The following is a 20,213-nucleotide window of genomic DNA, read 5'->3' on the forward strand; positions in this document are numbered from 1 at the left end:
ACTGAAGGACTTGGCAAGTCCTCAAGACATGTTATGGGAGAAACTCCCAGAAACTCAGTTCTTCTCACCAACACAGTAAGGAATTACACACCAGTGAGTCTATGAGCATGCAAGCAGGGTTTACTGGTGATGTGTTCTCATGGAAGAGAATGGGCCTCCATGAGGTGGGGGAAAAAGGCAAGAGCAAAGGGGCAAGGGCAAGGGTGGCAAGGGCAAGGGTGGCAAGAGCAAGAGAAATATTCTTTGTTCTGAGGACTTATATAGTTGGCAGAATGGCGGAGGGTGAAGAAGTTACTTATTGATTGACAAATAAAGGTGGTGCTAGCTTTTCAGGATGGGGGTGTGAGTACCCAAAGGTGTTAATGGGCTTCTTCCTTTAGACACTATGGGCCCTTTCTAGCCTTTCAAGCCTTGGGATGAAAGCACAGTTTCAAAGGTTTTCTTTCCCAGACAATGGAAAAGATACATAGAATTTTAAGGACTGCTGAGTCAGTGGGCGGGACCTGTACCCCTCCTCTCCCTGCCTAACAGACACACAAGGGCTGTGATCTCTCCAGCCTCCTGACTTTTGATTGGTGTGCTCAGTCCAGAGGGCACAGACATCCTCTCTGTTGTCTGTGCTTTGTCCATCAAGGGCATCTGTGGTCTCCTGCAGTCCAAGGTATACAGCTACTCTGAAATTCTTAACCAAATGCTAGATATTTCTCTGTCTCAGGTAAAAAAGAAAAAAACCTCCGTTGACTGAACAAGGCCACACTAACAATGAGCCCTGGGGAACTCGGCAGCATCAGAGATTTTCATGAACACTCCTAATCCCGCTTGGGGGCTCAGGGTCATTATATTTTTATTTTCTCTTTTCTTGGGGTCTGTAAGCTACCATCTCCCTAGAGATGAATCATATTTTAGTCAAACTTCAGGAACTCTGATCATTATAACAGTACTTTGCCCGTTCCCATGACTGTGGTACCCATGGTCCCCGAACACACCAGCCCTAGATTCTGTGACCAGTCTCCTAGCTGTGTGGTGGCCTTGGGAGAAATGCCAGGAAGGGATTTCATGATTCCTTCTTGCTTGGCTTCCTTCACAGGAAAGTCTCTTTTATTTATTCAGCAACAGAATTCACAAACTCAGTAGCTTACACACTATGAATTTATTCTATCATGGTACGGGAGGCCAGACGTCCACGAACAAGTTGCCAGCAGGGTTGTTTCCTGTGAGGCTCCTCCCGCCGGCTTGTAGGTAGATGGCTGTCTTCTCCCTCTGTCTTCACCTGGTCTGTCCTCTGTGTGTGTCTTTGTCCTACTCTCCTCCTCCTGTAAGGACATGAGTCACATTGGATGAGCCCCTCGCACCCCCTATATGACCTCATTTTACCTCAGTTACCTCTTTAAAGATCTTATCTACAAATGCAGACTCTTTCTGAGACACTGAGGATTAGAACCTCAAAATATGAATGTTGAGGGGAATGCAGTTCAGCCCGTAACAGTTCTTAACATCACAGGCGAGCAATCTGCTACACGATTAGCCAGGTTATCAAAAGACCTAACAGGTGAATATTTATTTATGGTTTGGGATATTTGGAAAGAGGGGCTTTGAAGCCTTTCTTAATATTCACTCCCCAGCCTTCCAGTGTTGTTTCTTAAATGTCAAGGTGTTGAGACTCCTCAGACTCTCTGGCCGCAGGCTGCACTGCCACCCTCTGGATCACCCAGTCCCCACCCCCTGACCTTGGCCAGCTTTCAGCCACAGGGCCAGTGCAGGACAGGCCCTCTGGTAAGTGAGTGGTCATGGGCGTGACTGGGGGCAGGGTCCACAGGTGGAGCTGGGGTCCTGGCTCGGAGTCTGGTTTGGGGCTGTGGTTGGAAGCCGGTGGTCAAACCTGGGTCACTGTCCTTGCACACTCGCTTGTTGGTGTGGAAGTCATTGCCCAGGTGCATGTAGTATTTCTCAGTGATGACCTGGGTCGCCTTCTTCACGGTCTTAGTGTGAACGCAGCCCATCTTGGCAGGCCCCTGGTGAAAGAGCCATGAGGCCCAGCAAGAAGCTCTAAAACACTTCTGATGAAGGGGTTGTGAGAGGCGTCTCCAGCAAGCTGCAGGAAAAGGAGAGGGGGAGAGACAATTATGCTCCTAAGGTCTCAGCCCTGGGTCAGGAGATCATTGAAGGTGATCCTGACACTAAGGAGATGCTGAAGCTCTTGAACTTTGGCAGTCTGTCCGGCCTGCAGGTCACTCAGCCTACAGTTGGGATGAATTTCAAAGCACCACGTGGAGCTATTTAAATCCTTCTGCTGTGCTGTAATATTATCAATAAACCACTGACAACCATGAAAAAAACCCCACAAAAACAAAACCAAAAAACCTGGGTATGGGCTGGGCCTCGGCAGCCGCTGCCAACTTTGGTTTCCTGCTCGAAGGTAAGGGTGCATGTATCGGGTGCACCAAGCCCGGGAGAGGCCAAAAGACCAGAGAAGCCCCACACCCCCCACCCCCGCCTGGCCAACCTGGGCAGCAGCTGCAGTGGCGCTGGCAGTTGGGCATGTGGATTGGGCCCCAGTGAGACCCCCTTCGCGGGGGCCCTCCAACTTAGAGCTCTGTGGCCCTTGTAGTTATAAAAATTTTTAATAACTACATCTCCTCTAAGGAAAAAAACAATTAAAACTATGTCTTGTAATACTGGTTTGGTAGTGATGAACTCCTTCAGCTTTTTCTTACCTGGGTCTTACCTTTTTATTGTCCTCTCTTGCCTTTTCTCATTTTTTCTTCCTTCCTTCATTTTTCCCCTTCATGCTCAGATCACCAGGCTGACTCTAGTGTCTCCGCATAGTAGGGCTGAAGCACTGTGTTCTGCTTGCCTGCAGCAGTTTGCTGAAAGGCTGGTGTGTTCATTGGGGTCCGGGTGCCCCCTGGATTGGGCACTACAGTAACCCAGAGGAGTTGTTATGAGTAGGAGTGTGCCCCTCACACATCAGTCTGGGAGCAGTGAGTATGTTTTTTGTTATGATCACATCATCAGAATATGATGAAAAACTTAGTGCCCCCCAGAGCTTCTGGAAATTCCTAAAGAATCTGACTTGTGTTCCAAGGCGTCTGCAGGCCACTTCAGCTCTGGACAAGGGTGGCCTTAGCCTTGTCCACTGCCTGAGCCCAGGTCTACTGTTACTTTTTTTTAGTATGCTAATGGCGGGAAGTTCATGAGAAGGTCTCTTGGGAAGGGGTTTCAGATGTTATCTTGGATATTCCCTGTGCAAACCGGGTGCATAGTCGTGGTCCTTGGGTTTCTCATCTGGCTCCTGGCAGCAGGCCTAGCTATGCTCCTTGGAATTTCTGTCTTCTTTGGATGAGTTCAACGTGCTTGTGTCCTAGGATATGTTAAGGAAAATACAGGAAAGTTAATGGGAGTTTAAAGGTCAATAGCGGGTGGCACCACCTGGTGATAGAGCCACTTGACCTTAAGACCCAGGGGGAGGTTCTCCGTCTCACACCCTGCTGCCAGAAGCTTGCACAGTGTACTCGTGGGTCTTAAGAAGAACCTCAGCTCACTAGTTTGGGGAGAAAACAGATCAAAGCACACTCTTTAAGATGACTAGAATTAGATGATGTATTTCATCTTCTGGAATAATCTGCTGCCTATCATCTTTACCTGGGATATTTGCAGAGACTGAAAGAGAGCAGCTTTGCAGGTGAGAGCAAAGGTGAATCATTTCTCTGGGACCCCTCATCTTTTGCTGGCCCACTGAAGTAAAACGACTCAGAATGCTACTGTTGGATGTGAATAAGGTTTTCTCACCTCATTTGTGTTGAGAACTTGGTCAGGGAAAAGAAAGCTGTTCCATTGAGAAACCTGCATCAGGATTTTTAGGAACAACTATAAAGGACACATGGACAAAACCAAGGTGGGGAGGGAGGTGGTGATGGCTGGGGTGACAGGGAGTGGTGGGGGGAAAATGCAGACAACTGTATATCAACAACAATACAAAAAATTAAATTAAAAAATTTATTTAAAAAAAGAACCTACTGTGTTAGGGCAGTACCCTAGTTCTGCGAGAAATTCTTGACTGGCTAAAGCCAGGCTCTTGTTCTGAATTGGTAAATAAGTGTAAAAAGGTTTGGAAGGTCACCATTGGAGGCAGGCAGCAGAAACTGTAACAGCCTCTGGAACGGAATGTGCTGGTCCAGGTGACATTTATATAGCACAGTTTGTAAACATACTATGCAAATGGTATCTTACTTAATCCTTAGTAACATTTAAGGTAGTCAGATGGTTTTCCTTGTATAAATAATGACTAGGACAATGAAATTCCCTGCTTAAAATTTCAAAAGGACAAGGTAGACTCTAGTACAATACAGATGAGATTAATTGTTAATTAAAACCATACAAAAGAAATGTAATTAAAAAAATCTCAGCTGAACTATCATTTGTCTACCTCTTTCATTACGGCTCTGTCATACAGCACCATATACACCATAACTTTCATGTGAATGGGTTTGAGAGTAGTTAAATAACGATGGATTATTTATGTAAATTATTTTTACAAAGAGAAAGAGCTTGTCCAGTACTTTCCCATAAGTTAATATTACTTCACAAAAGGTCATGGACACCAAAAACAGAAGAAAGGTGGGCTTTCAAAGAACAGTCAGGAAAGTAGGTGGGTAAATGAATTTAGACAACAGTGACTTTCTCCTGCTACTAACAGGAGTTTGCAAATCCAGGACTAACACACCCTGAGTCTCACAAGAACACGTTCTGCATAGTTGCAAACGAAAGAGTTAGCCAGCGCTTCCCAGGGCTAAGGCAGCTAACACCATCCTGCCTGAACGGTCAGCTCTAGTGCAGCCTCCTGCAAGAGCCCTAATATGAGCTTCACTGAAAGGTAATACCTCCCTCTTGTGAAATCTCATTGACTTTAAGCAAAACACTTGATTTTCCTTGGTCCATCATTTTTAGTCACCATGGTATAATCCAATAATTTTGAGAATCCAAAATTGATACAGTGACTAAAAATATACAAATGCTCTTTTTATTATGTAGTAAGATACACTGTATGCACCAGACCCTTAGGTTTAAGGAAGGGATAAGGCTCAAGAGAATGAGTTTGGGGGCTGTGGTAAGTGAATCAGTCTTAAATATCATTTAATAATAAAAATGAAATGAACAATGATTTACATTTTAGACCAAGTCAGAATGTCCCCCATGAACACAGTGCTTTGAAATGTTATTAAATCTAGGGCACACGTAGGAGGTAGTTCAGTTCTCTCTATGGGGCATTTTTAAGTTATGTGCATTTTAAATTTCCTTTACTAGATTATGATTTTTAGGTAACAAGACATGAATCTATTCTACTTTATTCTAAGCTCCCTGTTACTCAGATGATTGATTGGAGTTAAGTGATTCAGTCAGCATCCCTAGAGAGAAGTGGTGGTAGATTAGTTACAGGATTCAGCCTTCTGCGTGCTAGTAAAGCTGGTTTCCGTAGGGCTGTTATTCTCGTCTGAAACTGAAGATTGAACTACACAGGAGAGGTAGCTGGGAAAGAAAAATGAATTTAAAGTGGGAGAGGTCATGAACTGCAAATATGCAGGGAAGGGAATCCCAGGAAATGTAGTCCAGCCGAGCTTAGGTGGCACCTTACAAAGCAACCACAGTTAAGTTCAAAATCAACAGTATGGTGATTATCAGAGGGGAGGGGCCATGGGGGACAGGTGTTAGAGGGTTCCTGGGGATAAAAGGAGACAGAAGGAGACTAAACTTTGGATGGTGAGCACACAGTGCAATGTGCAGATGATGTATTGCAGAATTGTGCCCTTGAAATCTATATAATATAATTGACCAATGTAACTCCAATAAATCTAATTTAAAAGCTCTCGATCAATATTTATTGAGTGAATGAATACATGAATAGATTGATACTTAGACTTCCAAGAGAGTCACAAAGTTCATTTACTTATAATGAAGCTGTACTAATCATTGCTAAATAAAAATCAACTCTAGACTTAGGTTAGGAGACAATTTATTTGAACAGATTATTGCAAGACACGGGAAAAGGGTAGTTATAGTAGGGAGAGAGGGTCTATTTCAACAGGGAAACCCCAGGCCCCCTGAAAGCTCAGGCAGAAATGACTATTCTTTTGTAAAGAGTAGTAAGCAAGGTACAGGGATCATCTTTCTGTTAAGGATGGCCTTCCTGCTGCCAGCATGGGCCTTGGCTGAGTGTGGGTCAAAGTTCAGTCCTGTGTAGAGGAGAGAAGCTTAAAGATTGGTAGAATGCACTAACACTTTGTTAACACAGCAGAATTTTGTTCTGGTGGAATGGTGGGGTTAAACTCTCAAGCTAACCATTTATGAGGGAAGAGTAAACAGGGCTCTAGGGAATTCAGGGGTGGGGGAAGAATGCAATCGAAGAGAGGCAGCATGGACACAACTCAGAGAATGTTCCACCCTGGGTTCAGCCTCTTGTGGGTAGAGGTAAGAAGGTGGTTGCCTGCTGACTCAGCCCATGGTCCCGAGAGAAATTAACTTGAGTTTGGTTAACCAGAAGTTTGTTCTGAAATATTACTGGGGATTCACAGTTTGGCTAATCATTTATAATACAAAGATCGGCAATTTAGAACATCAGCATCTGGCTTTTTTAGAGGTAAACAAGAACATTCATGTGTCTTAAGTCACATGGGGGAAGGCTGGTTCTCTGTGTTGAACCGTTTCAGGAATGCAAAGTCGGCGGACGACTTCCTTTAACATTCACATTGTCCAGGATAACAGGACTTGGGTCAAATTCAACGTTGCCCACCCACCAGAGAATTGCATCTCCTGAAATACACTTTACACCAGTGTTTTGGCCTGCTTTGAGAATTAGCTGTACAAATCTTTTTGCTTTACCGATTTGAAGGGTATTGTTTAGGTTTTAACTACTACGTTGATGGTTCTGCATAGGGCTACACAGGAGAAGCTTCTGGAGAAGTGTTGGAGAGGATGTGGAGCATGCAGAGTGCTCCTTCACTGCCGTGGAAATATAAACTAGTGCAGCTGCTTTATGAAAACCCTCCGGCAGGTTTTTTATGAAGTTCAACATTGACTTACTCTATGACCACGAAGCTACACGTCTACGCACTTACCTGCAAGGAATAAAAGCATATGTTCTCATAGTTGTACACAAATCGTTCACAGCAGCACTAGTCATAATCAGCATCAACCAGAAACAAGATCACATATCCTTTGTTTAAGTTACAATGACAGAAATAATAAAAAGTGGCTGACAGGTACGGAGGGCTACTCCATTCCAGGCACTCTGCTAAATATTCAAAATTTATTATCTCATTTACCAGGTGCCAGATTATATGGATTATCCCCCATTTAATCCTCACCACAAATTCTCATGCAGAAGTGTTGCTCACTGGGCCTTTTTGGATGACCCTGTGGGTTAACTATTGCTTCTACTAATGATAATAAAAAATGATAACCATTATGATAATCATTAATTGAGTGCTTACTATGTCCCAGACATGTAATGAGAACCTTACATTTATTGATTTATTTAACTGTTCAGCTACTCTGTGGGATGGGAACTATAGTCATTATCATTTACAAACGAAAAAAACCAAGGCACAGAGGAGTAAGTAACTTGCCCAGTGTCACATAGCTTCTAATTGTCAAAGTCAGGCTCATCATCAATGGAAACTTAATCTCAAAGGATGCTCACTCATGCTACAGAAAAATTTATTCATCTCAGTGAATCTTTATTTATTGGAATTCTGCATAATGTGAAAATCAAAATGAAAAATTCAGAAATATTTTTTAAAGTTTGAAAAATATTCACACCCATTTCAGAATGAGGCATTGTCAATTTCTGCCAGACCTACCCTTCCTTGGAGTAAGTCAGGAGTTGAGAGAATGAGCCATCAATGGAACAGCTGGGATAAAGGTCAGGCCACTGGCTACAACTGCCTACTGGGTCTGTTTGGTGTCATTGTATGTCTCCCAGCACTTTTGACTCTTTGATGTTCCTTGATCCCTCTGTAGGCTAAGGTACCTGCCACGATGTTCCAGTTACAAGGCCCACAAGTGCTGCAGATGCTAGAGAAATCCTTGAGGAATTTCCTCCCCGAGTCTTTAAAGGTGAGAGTGGAGCCTTTTTAGGGGGAAAAAAAGGACTAGAAACTGCCTATGAAAAAGGTGGGAAAGATAATTAGCACTCACTGAGCACCTGTTGTGTGCCAGACACTCACTCATCTTGCATCTTATTTACTTTGCACCATCTTGCTGCAAGGCAGTGGTGATAGTACATCCACCTGATGAAACGGGGTCGGGAGGGTCAGTTATATGACTTGACCAAGATCACACCAGTGGTCAGTGACAATGCCATGTTTTGAACCCCTATGATCTTTGCTGTGTGATGACTCAAAACCGTGGCCTTGTGCCCTTCTAGAATCATGTCAGATAACCCCAATGGCAAAGTTACTGAAATTAACACATTGATGTTTAAATTATTTCTAAATAATCAAGTGACTGATGAAAGGTTAACCATTATGGCTCTTTTTTGAAATTAATAATAAGTCAATTTCTATTTTGTCAAACTTGAATAGATTATGTTTAATTAGGGGTAAGATGGAAATTTAGTTTTAGAAATGGATCAGTGACATTCTACAATAAGAGGGCTTTTTTTGGCTTTTGTTTTATGGGGGTTTTTTTGGCAATAATATATATTTCAAAGGGGTTTGAATATTACCAAGGAAAAAAAGTGCCATTGTATTTTAATCAAGTTATCAGTTCACCAAAAAGACCAAAAAATGCTAAAATATATACACCTAACAACTGAGGCTCAAAGAACATGAAGTAGAAAGTGATGAATCTGAAAGAGCAAATAGGTAACCCCCCCAATATAATTGGAGCCTTCCACACTTTTCTCTCAATAATTTACAGAATAGCCATAAAACCTGTAAGTACATAGAAGAGCTGAAAAATACCATAAGCCAATAACAGGCAAATACATTTTATATTTAAATGCACATTGAACATTTACCAGGGTAGACCATATTTTTAAAAATATATTTTATTGATTATGCTATCAGAGCTGTCCCATTTTTTTCTTCTCTTTATTCCCCTCTGCCCTGTACCCCCCTGCCACCATCATTCCCCCACCTTAGTTCATGTTCATGGGTCACACATATAAGTTCTTTGGCTTCTCCATTTCCCATACTATTCTTAACCCTACCATGTCTATTTTGTACCTACCATTTATGCTTCTTATTCCCTGTACCTTTTCCTCCATTCTCCCCACCCTCCTCCCTACTGATGACCCTCCATATGATCTTCATTTCTGTGACTCTGTTAATGTTCTAGTTGTTTGCTCATTCATTTTTGCTTTTGTTTTTTTTATGTTCGTTGTTGATAGTTGTGAGTTTGTTGTCATTTTAATGTTCATAGTTTTGATATTCTTCTTTTCCTTAGATAAGTCCCTCTAACATTTCATATAATAAGGGCTTGGTGATGATGAACTCCTTTAACTTGACCTTATCTGGGAAGCACTTTATCTGCTCTTCCAAATGATAGTTTGGCTGGATAGAGTAATCTTGGATGTAGGTCCTTGCCTTTCATGACTTGGAATACTTCTTGCCTGTCAGGTTTCTTTTGAGAAATCAGCTGATAGTTTTATGGGAACTCCTTTGTAGGTAACTGTCTCCTTTTCTCTTGATGCTTTTAAGATTCTTTCCTTCTCTTTAATCTTGGGTAATGTAATTATGATGTGCCTTGGTGTGTGCTTCCTTGCGTCCAAATTTTGGGGACTCTCTGAGCTTCCTGGACTTGCTAGAAATCTATTTCTTTTGCCAGATTGGGGGAGGTCTCCTTCATTATTTATTCAAATACATTTTCAATTTCTTGCTCTTCCTCTTCTTCCTCTGGAACCCCTATGATTTATATGTTGGAACTTTTAAAGTTGTCCCTAAGCCTCTCCTCATTTAAAAAAAAATTTCTGTTTTCTTCATTCTGTTCTGGTTGAATATTTATTTCTTCTTTCTGCTCCAAACCACTGATTGGAGTCCCAGTTTCCTTCCCATCACTGTTGGTTCCCTGTGCATTTTCCTTCATTTCATTTTTCATAGCCTTCACATTTTCCTCTATTTTGCAACCATACTCAACCATTTCTGTGAGCATCTTGATTACCAGTGTTTTGAACTGTGCATCTGACAGGTTGGCTATCTCTTCATTACTTAGTTGTATTTTTTCTTGAGCTTTGATCTGTTCTTTCATTTGGGCCATTTTTTTTGTCTTGGCACACCTGTTACATAGTAATGGGTAGAGCCTTAGGTATTCACCAGGGAAGGGCAACCCAGGTGAGTGCATTTTGACTGTATGTGGGGGAGGGGTCTGAGAGGGAACAATGCTGCCTCCTCAGCTCTCCTCTGGCTTTCAGTCACTTCCTCCATTACCCACAAACAAATTGTGCCCTTCTGGTGCTTATTCCCAGGTGGGTGGGTTTTGTACATTCTAGGACCCTGTAGGTCTCTCCAATGAACTCTCCTGTGAGGCTTGGAGTTTCTCCTGCCACCTCAACACCCACAGGTTTTTTCAGTCAGAGGTTTTGAGGCTTTATTTCTCCATGCTGGAACCCTGAGTTTTGCAGTCTGTCTCGCTCCCCAGTTGTTCCTCCTGGTTTATCCTCATGCAAATGTGGGACCACCCAGTCCACCAGCTGCTGCCTTTCCTCAAGTCCTCTCCATCCACGCTGCTCGTCTCCGCCCTTCCTACTGGTCTGGATGAATATTACTTCTTTAACTCCTTGGTTGTCGGAGTTCCATACACTTCAATTTTCTGGCAGTTGTGGTTAGTTTTTGTTTTTGAATTTGTTGTCCTTTTTTTGGTTGTGTGAGGAGACAAAGTATATCTACCTATGCCTTCATCTTGGCCAGAATTCCTATATTTTTAATAATTAATTTTAAAAGAATTAAAATCATTTCAAGTATATCTTTGAACAATGTGGAATTAAACTTTAAACTTTAAAAACCAGAAAAGTATCTGGAAAATACCCAGATGTTTAGAATTACACAACACACTTTAAATAAGCCATACTTTAAAGTCAAAGAAAAATTATAAAATATTTGTGTTGATTGAAAATGAAATTATAGCATAACAAATGTTTTGGGATGCAACTATAGCTTTGATAGAGAAATATATCATTGAGCATTAAGCATTAAATATAGCATTAAGTGCTTATACTGTAAAAGGATAATGGTCAGTCTCAAGCCAATGCTTTAATTTCTACTTAAAAATTAGAAAAACAAGAATGAATTAACCAAAACCAAACAGAATTAGGGAAATTATAAAAGATAAGGGCGGAAACCAGTAAATTTGAGGGGAAAATCAATGACTCCAAAATCTGGTTCTTTGGTAAGATTAATAACCAAAATAAACATTTGTCTGTATTAACACTGAACTGTCCTCAGCTCACAATCCTATATAATGAACTAACACATCGTGCAGATGATGAACCTTTTTGTTGTTGTTTATTAGGAGGGGAAGTAGTCAATCAGTTAGGTACTCTGCAGACTAGGACATTTTGTCTCGATTGGCTTCTTTGACAGTTTTCCAGGTTAAATTTCTTTCTTCCATGCTGTGTTGGGCAGATGTCAGGTGTTCAAATTGTTCTTCTTGTATTAAGTGGATCTCAACTCTTTTGAGAAAACTTATGACACTACTCTTAGCCCAACTCTATTGTGATGCAAAGTCTCAATGTTTGATCCTGGCTTAGGGATACTACCATGTGCAGGTAAAGGAATGATTTCACTTATTTTCAATCTAGTATATTTAAATGAATGTCAATGATTTAAAACTCCAATGTTTAAAAAATTTAACCTCTGTATTTTTCCTAAAACTGCATTTAATATTTATACAGAGCCCTTACTGATGGCAGAAATTAAATCATTTTAGAAACTTAGTAAAGTCAAAGATTGCCTCCTCCTCTTTCTCCTGAGTCTGACATAAACATTTCTTGGCAAAGGTAGGAAACCACAAGGGGAGGTATGGTCTTTGGTTATTGAATTGTTCATTATTCTATTGGTCCTGGTCTTTGGCTTCTTTCCCTATCATGTGCAAAGGCATCATATTTCAGCTGCACTGAGGTCCTGAGTTTGTCCCTAGTATCCCCTGCTGTTTTACCTGTCCCAACAATCACAGTGCCTCTTCCAGCTTAGAGGCTCTTTCTTAGCCTCGTCAATGTTCTTCTTGATGAAGCCAATGATTCAACAGATGCCTGTTGAAAAGTCTAAACAGACCTCCCAATGGGTGATGTTCTTAGACTTTGGTCACCAAACATTATGTTCCATCATTACTTATTAAGTGGGAAGGAGGTTATTAAACCTTTTAGGAAAGTAATTTGAAGATATGTGTAAGAAAAAAATCATTAAACAGCAGTTGACCTTTGTCCCAGACATTTCCCTTGAAAAATCTGTAATAACAGGCATATTTGTAAAGATTTTTACAAAATAAATGTTCCTTGAAGAATAAACTATTAAACAAAAAAAATTACAAAAAAATGAAATGACCAGCAATGGGAAACAGAAAAACTAAATTAGAATTCTTCTATATAATGGATATTATGCAGTCATTAAAAATGATTTTGTAGATTTGTGTTTATTGACAACAAAATATGCCCATTGTATAGTGTGTGTATCTGTGTATGGGAGTGTGGATGGGGTGGTTGTTAAATTACATATACATATATATATGTACATATATATATATGTATGTAATTACATATACATATATATGTAATTTGGAGGTGTTATTTAAAAATTGTGTGTGACTATGTAAATAAGAGGAATAAGATGGAATGATATGTCAATAAATTCTACGATGTAATATTGGATGATTTTTAGTTAATTTATTTTATTTATCTGGATATTTAACTATATTCACATAGTATTCTCATGGTTTGGCCCCAAAGTCTATTTCCATTAAAATAATAAATAGTACTTGAAAACCATTGAGGTAGATGCCCTACATGCTACTTACGGTGATTTCATAGAAATAATCCTTGTCCTGACCAAACAGGTCACTTTGCCACCTCTCCCTGATAAGATGACCTTCTCCCTTTCTGGGGATGCTGCAGGTTTATGGGACCGTCTTCCACATGAACCAGGGAAACCCGTTCAAGCTAAAGGCCCTGGTGGACAAGTGGCCTGATTTTAATACAGTGGTGGTCCGCCCCCAGGAGCAGGTAAGGTGCCAGCTGTAGAATGCATACACTTCTATTTGCTATATATGCCTACCCTGCACCTGGCAATGATGAGCCATGGGACACAGAAAGGTATGTCAGTGATGGAGAACAAGGCCTTGTCCTCAAGGAGCTCACAGTCTGGAGGAAAAGATAGATGAGCAAATAAATTACAACATGGTGTGAAAATGTACAAAAACATACAAGAACTTACATGCTACAGAAACAGCACTGGTCAGATGATGATTAAAACTATAGATGTCAGGATATGCAGGGAGAGGATCAGAGAGCCTGCCTGGTAAACATTTCACCTAACCTGGATTTTGAAGATAAATAGGTTTTTGACAGGTTGACGAGAGCTGAGAAGAGAGCTTAGAATAAGTTAAATATTGAAATTTAAAACTAGAAGTTTTTCTTTTTAAATTGATCTTAAAAGCAATGATTGCCAGTGGTGTTAATACTGAGTATTAGTGCATTTCTGCGTGACACTTTTCAGCTACTCTACTCACATTGGGTTGTTGTTCTCTACCTACTTCCTTCCTTCTCCAATAACCCCATCTGGTATATTAACTTTGAGAAGATATATTGAACAAATTTTGAGTTTCAGTTTTGTTAGAAATGAAAATTACTTTTAAAATAATAGTGCATTGTGGTTTACATTTGAAAGAGATTAGATATCTTTATCTTGTATACCATTATCATATATATGTGAACATTCTAATGCAAGGTTACCTTGTTGATTTCAATATTGTCATGTTCATAACATGTTTGTTCTGAGACTTTTTAAAATAGAGTAAGATTTACTCTTGCAATAGACAGTAGCTTGCCTTTAATAACAATATTCTCTTTCTCCTGAGGATTTCAGAATTGTAGCAAAATAGTATAATTCTGGTTGACTCAAAATTGTAATGCAACATATGAATACCTAGTTTAGCAAGTTTTGCTTAATTACAAATTGAATCACTGATAAATCTATGATGTGGTCTCATGGTATAAATTACTCAGGGATTGTGATAGTGTGTTAAGAAAAATATAAATATTTAAGTTTGCAAAAGAGTAAAGTATACTGAAATCCCTTAACTCAAGTATTCCAATCACTTGGTCTAATCAATTGGACTTATCCCACGTTACTCAACCAAACAGGAGATGAGAGATGACTTCGATCACTACACCAACACCTACCAAATCTACTCTAAGGACCCCCAAAACTGTCAAGAATTCCTTGGCAGGTCAGATGTCATCAACTGGAAACAACATTTACAGATCCAAAGTAAGTAACATCTGTGGTGTGTGTCGGCAGCTGGGACTGCTAATGTCTACATTTGCCAGGTCTCTCTTCACTCCTAAGCACACTCCCCTATTACCTTTACTTCCTTATGTGAAAACCCAGACACTCACCTTGATGTTCATTCCTTGTAGCAACTGCCAACACCTCTTTCTGCAGTGGAGTAGAATTCAAACATTGCAATTTATAGGGTTAACATGAAGAAATGTGAGTCATGTAATTTCTTGTTATCTGAGGATATATTTTGCAGTCATATTCAGGATCTCTTAAGGTGATTAAGTGTAAGAGAAGAGCCCCCCACCCCCCACCCCGTGACCTTTGGGTCTGTAACATTCAAAATAAGAATGACACCTCCTTATGCCTAAAGCACCTTCCAGGTCACAGGGACCATTGCCATGGTTATGAGCGTGCCCTCCAGAGTCAGACTCCCTAGGGTGGCATCCTTACTCTGCCAGTTACTCGCATTGTGATCTTGAGCAAGTGGTGTAACTTAACCATTATTCAGTTTCCTCATACATAAAAAATGACGATAATTGAATACATAAAACATAGGGTCAATATAAGGATCAAAATGATATGAAACCACTACTTGGACCTGTTGCAGAGACCCAAGCACGTTTGGCTCCTATTTGTTAATAATCACTTCTTCTTTGATTTCACAGTGATATAGTCAAGATTTCTAGTAGTATCTCTGTTCTGCATAAAAGCAACATGCTCAGGCAGTGACAGGGCCAAGGCCATGTGGTCGTGGGTAACACCAGAAACAACATTGCCTGACTTTAAATCCTGCAAACTTCCATTAGGAAGCTTCTTGTAGCATCTCACTTCTCCCCATACTTTCCCCCTCTCTAGGTTCACAGTCCAGCCTGAATGAGGCAGTGCAAAATCTTGCAGTTATTAAGCGGGTCCACATCAAGCAAATACAATGCATCCTCTATATGGAGCCCAAGACGGCAAGAAGACTGCTCCCTTCCCTGCCAGAGGCAAACAATTTACCTCTTAAAGATGGCAAATTCAAACCTCTGTGAGTTTGAAAAAAGATGCTCTCACCACTCACATCTTTCACTACTTCCCTCCCTACATTCCCACTTGCCTCCCAGCAATCCGTTTCCAGAGTGATTCTTTTACTGTAGTCTGGAACTTGAATCATGCCAGTTCACCCACTGAAAAGCCATTGCTGTTTCTCAGCTGGACTTTCCAGGTCCTGCAAGACCTGGCATTTATCACTTTTCAGACTTCGTCTTGTCTCTCTTGCTTACTCAAATCAGCAGCTCTGTTCTTTCTGCAACTTGATCTCATAGACTCACACATGCCTTTGGGCCATTGAATTTGCTCCTCGTGTACCTAAATGCCCTTCCCTGTAATCTTCACATATTTGTCTCTTTTTTTTTTTTGACATTTGTACTCTCAAATGTCATTTTCCTGGAGAGTACTTCTAAGAGCACCGTGTCAAAAGACACCCTCTCACATAATTTTTCAAGACATAACCCAATTTTTATTTATGTTATTGCACTTATCATGATCCGAAATCATGTTATTTGAGGTATTTACCTACCTGTTTGTTGCTTGACCCTCTCCTATGATATTTCATACTTTACAAGAGCAAGTGCCTGTTTATGTTGTTCATTGATAGATCCTCAGTAGCCAGGACACAGCACATACTAGATGCTTGATGCTCATGATGAGTTCTTAGTGCAGAAGTTTTCCAGTCATGAGAATTTAAACAAATTCTGGTTCCCAGTCCAACACTGAATGTAACAGAGCAGTAGTGGTAGACATTTGATCTGGAGATGCCCAGTTCCATGGCTCCCCGTCTCTGTGTTAATAAGCATGGAAAAGCTTCATTCACATTGCATCACATATTACACCTGAAAGACATCTCCAAGTGTATAATAATCTCATTGGGTTTTCTTGTTTTTCCCATGAGATACACAGAGTAAGAAATATTATCCAACTATTCTTGACACAAAACAGGGTAAGATGAGGAAATAGCTTGTTCAGCTATATCATGTGGAAGTTCAAACCTTAGCTGGGGATTGAGTCTCCATTTCCAGTTCTGCACTGTGGGCTCTTTCCAGGACACTTACTGAAGGCTGTCTACACCATAGCAGACACCTTCAGACTTCAGTGTTCTACACCTGGGCTGCCACCTGCACTCCACATTACTGCCCCTCTCAGGACTTGAGCTTCCCCACAGTGGCCAAGGGCCCCCTCCCACTAACATTCTAAGAGTTCATGATTATCAGCTCTGGTTTAAAGCCTGCTAGCAGGTGCTTTGGGACTCTTGCTTATTTTCTGTTTACCTTGATTTCTTATCTGTAAAACAAGGGTGATAGCAATTCCTCCATCTTAAGTGGAACATCACAGCAATGTCCAAAAGAACAATATTTAATTTTTACGTAATTCTTATTGTTTGTGGGGCACAAGTCCTATACTTACACAATACCTCATGTAATATTCATAATCTGCCTTTTGATGAGGATGCTATTAATATTCCTGTTCTATAAAGAAAAAAAATGGAGGCAGAGAGACATTACGTTGCCTGCTCAGGATTGCACAGCTAGTCAGATTATGCATCCAGGTCTTCTGGCTGCAGAGCCTATACCTTTACCTGTGTTCTTTTTTGCATTGTCTAAAGACAATTTATGGGAAACAAATGTTGTACTTCAGACTGTGTGTGATATAATGGGCTCTTTTTCTCCCTTGTTTCCAACAGGAATGAAGACATGTTTAAATTCTCACCCCTCAGTGTAACCCATGCTGCCCTGGTGAATAAATTCTGGCATTTTGGTGGCAATGAGAAGAGCCAGAGATTCATTGAGCACTGTATCCAGAACTTCCCCACCTTATGTCTGCTGGGGCCTGAGAGGAACCCTGTATGCTGGAGTGTCATGGACCAGACAGGAGAGATGCGGATGGGAGCCACCGTGCCTGAGTACCGAGGCCAGGGTCTCATATTACATGTCATGTTTGCCTATTTTCAGATTCTGGAAAAACTCGGCTTTCCCATATATTTCCATACAGACAGAGCCAACAACACCATACAGAAAGCCAGTGAAAATCTGTCCTGTATCCCCATGCCTTGTGACTGGAACCAGTGGAAATGTGTGCCTCTGTGAAGCATCCCTGGACATAAGACAGTGTTGGGTGGGCTGGTCATACAGCAAAAGGAACATACGCATGGAAAGAAAGAAAAAATAACTGATGACTTTCATTAAAGCAGTTCATTTCATTTGGGCTCTTGGGAAGCAGTTCGTATGGTCAACATTACTGACGCTGTCCCTGCTCACAAATCACTGACGGACTTCCCTTTGGGTCCAGCAGACCTGGCACGTGCAGACCTTCCTGCAGTGAACCCTGGTCTTTTTCTCTTCCTTGCACTTCTGGATCTCAGTGATACTCTTTATTCAGCTTCGTGCTGCCCCAAGGCTTCTCCAGAACTCTTATGTCACACATGGTTTGTTGCCAATAGGCATATTTTGTCTGTTTTGCAAGATGTGGTATTATAGGTAGTGTAGTTTATACCATCTTTTTTCATTATGCTCCCTTTTTCCCATCTCGGTTCTATTGAGGTATAATTGACAAAGTTGTAATATATATATAGTATGCAATGCAATAATTTGACTTACATGTATATTGTGAAAGGATTCCTACAATCAAGTTAATTAACACATCTATCACCTAACATACTTATTTTAAAACTTTTTTTAGATTTTATTCATTTATTTTTAGAGAGAGGAGAAGGGAGGGAGAAAGAGAGGGAGAGAAACATCAATATGTGGTTGTATCTCACACACCCCCTACTGGAGACCTGGCCTGCAACCCAGGCATGTGGCCTGACTGAGAATCGAACCTTGACCCTTTGGTTCACAGGCCAGCAGTCAATCCACTGAGCCACACCAGCCAGGGCCATACCTCCCTTTTTTCTGTAAAAATTCTTATGACCTACATCATGGCTATTGTGATTTCTGGATCATATGTTATCTGTATTTCTTAGCAAATTTCTATACTGCAATACAATATTATCAACTGCAGCCACCATGCTCTAGATCCTCAGAACTTATTCATGTTAAAACCGAAAGTGCTGTCCTTTCACAAAACTTCTGTTTCCTCTGCATCCTGACCCTGACAACCACCTGCTACTCTTGTTTCCATGAGTTTGACTTTTCCTTTTTTAGATTCCACGTGTAAGTGATACCTTGGAGCATCCGTGTTTCTCTGTGAGGCTTCTTTCATGGCTTTACCAACACCTTTTACTACATATGGTGATTAAGGAAAATATTCATAGTTAATAAAGAATACCTGCAACCCACTCTTCTAGTTAGGCCATTTTTTTTTTGCAGCAACAGCATATTTATCCTTACTCAGACTGCGTCTGGGATCCGGAGAATGGAGCACCACGTCATATGCAATATAAAGACAATTTACCACCTTGATATTCAGAAACTAGATGCACGCAATAAGAAAACTGTACAATTGTTATTTTATATAAACAAAATAGTTCAAGTTTAAGGTAAATCAGGTTAAATCTGCAAAATTATATATAATCTCTGAAATTTTATCACACATAACATTTATATTCTATGTAATAAATTAAAATGATCAATATTGCATATGACTTGCTAAATGGACAAGGAAAGAATGACACGTTATTGACTTGTTTCAAGTCGTAGTATGAACATGAACTAGGCAAGACTACTCTGGGTAGCGAGAGCTTTATCAAGGGAATTGTCTCTTGCGTGTGAGGAGGATTTTATTGTTAATAGCAACCATTATTCTTATACCAAATCCTAGGGCATTTTATACAATTTAGTGATAGATATAATACATCAAATATAATCCTCCTACTAACACTGTATGGTATGCACTAATGTTTTGTGCAGTTCAAGAAATTTCAAGTTTCAAAAATATTCAGAAGGATGACTTTACATTGAATTTTCTTTTGTAATACAACACACCATTCTAAAACTTCAGAATGTAAGAAGAAAGGATTTTGCATTACTGTCACATATAGGTGTAAATTAATAAATATTTGCCTTCCTCAACAAGGAATTTGAGGAAGAATATGCATTAATTCCAGAATAGAATAGTGTGTTAATTTACTAACACATCAAGAAAGCTAAACAACAAAATGCTCCCATCTTTCATGAATTGATGTAATACAGGTATGCGTATCAGAGAAGATAGACACTGGGTTTGTGCAACGGTGGAGAAAAACACAGAATACGCTAAGCTCAGGCATCAGGGAAAAAGCAAGATGACCTCAAATTCTGCTGGTCTAAGCACTTCTCTATGGCATCTGTGATTATCATTACAACATTGAAATTTTCTGAATACTGAAAACACAAAACAGTGTAGATTCCAGTGATAAATTATATTAGCAGCTTGTCTTTATCTAAAAATGGCTTGAGAGGAGTTTTAAGACAGCAGCAGAGTTGGTGGATCTTTCCTGCACCTATTCACAGAACCAAACTGGAAATAAAACTAAAGTGGGGAGCAATCACCCTGAATGACCAACTAAGGCCAACTGAAGTAAGGACTTATAACCAAGTTCTGGCAGAAGAATCACCACGAGACTGCACCTGTACAGCAGCCTGCCTGCCGTGGCCAGGTTTGAGCCTCATGGTCAGCCAGTCTGAGGGTTGAGCCCACCCTCGGATAGGCCAAAAGCAATTAAAACCCAATAACAACCAGAAGGTCCACAAAACCCACACAAGGTGG

General features: G+C 40.5%; 1 protein-coding gene across 4 annotated transcripts; it reads left to right on the forward strand.

Moving 5' to 3' along the window:
- Positions 1–3,473: 3,473 nt before the first annotated feature.
- On the forward strand, positions 3,474–19,511 carry LOC112303569 (glycine N-phenylacetyltransferase-like). Of its 4 annotated transcripts, XM_045194402.3 has the most exons (7): positions 3,474–3,682; positions 7,825–7,918; positions 8,017–8,112; positions 13,103–13,210; positions 14,351–14,477; positions 15,345–15,516; positions 17,209–19,511. In XM_045194402.3, exons 3-7 carry the CDS (start codon positions 8,035–8,037, stop codon positions 17,609–17,611), a joined length of 888 nt encoding a protein of 295 aa, XP_045050337.2. In that variant the 5' UTR covers positions 3,474–3,682; positions 7,825–7,918; positions 8,017–8,034; the 3' UTR covers positions 17,612–19,511. The 4 variants fall into 4 exon arrangements, with proteins under 4 accessions (XP_045050337.2, XP_045050338.2, XP_045050339.2 ...); XM_045194403.3 differs by lacking the exon at positions 7,825–7,918 and having other exon boundaries at positions 3,474–3,694; XM_045194404.3 differs by lacking the exon at positions 7,825–7,918 and having other exon boundaries at positions 13,045–13,210.
- The last annotated feature ends 702 nt before the right edge of the window (positions 19,512–20,213 follow it).

Source organism: Desmodus rotundus, chromosome 5, assembly GCF_022682495.2.
Source record: "Desmodus rotundus isolate HL8 chromosome 5, HLdesRot8A.1, whole genome shotgun sequence".
NCBI classification, from domain to species: Eukaryota; Metazoa; Chordata; class Mammalia; order Chiroptera; family Phyllostomidae; genus Desmodus; species Desmodus rotundus.

What these genes read in the sequence shown, in the direction of transcription:
- LOC112303569 (XM_045194403.3), top strand. Translation starts at nt 8,035, where the DNA reads ATGTTCCAGTTACAAGGCCCACAAGTGCTGCAGATGCTAGAGAAATCC. An exon ending in TCCTCCCCGAGTCTTTAAAG is followed by an intron (nt 8,113 to 13,102) that starts GTGAGAGTGGAG and finishes GGGATGCTGCAG; the next exon opens with GTTTATGGGACCGTCTTCCA. An exon ending in TGGTCCGCCCCCAGGAGCAG is followed by an intron (nt 13,211 to 14,350) that starts GTAAGGTGCCAG and finishes TCAACCAAACAG; the next exon opens with GAGATGAGAGATGACTTCGA.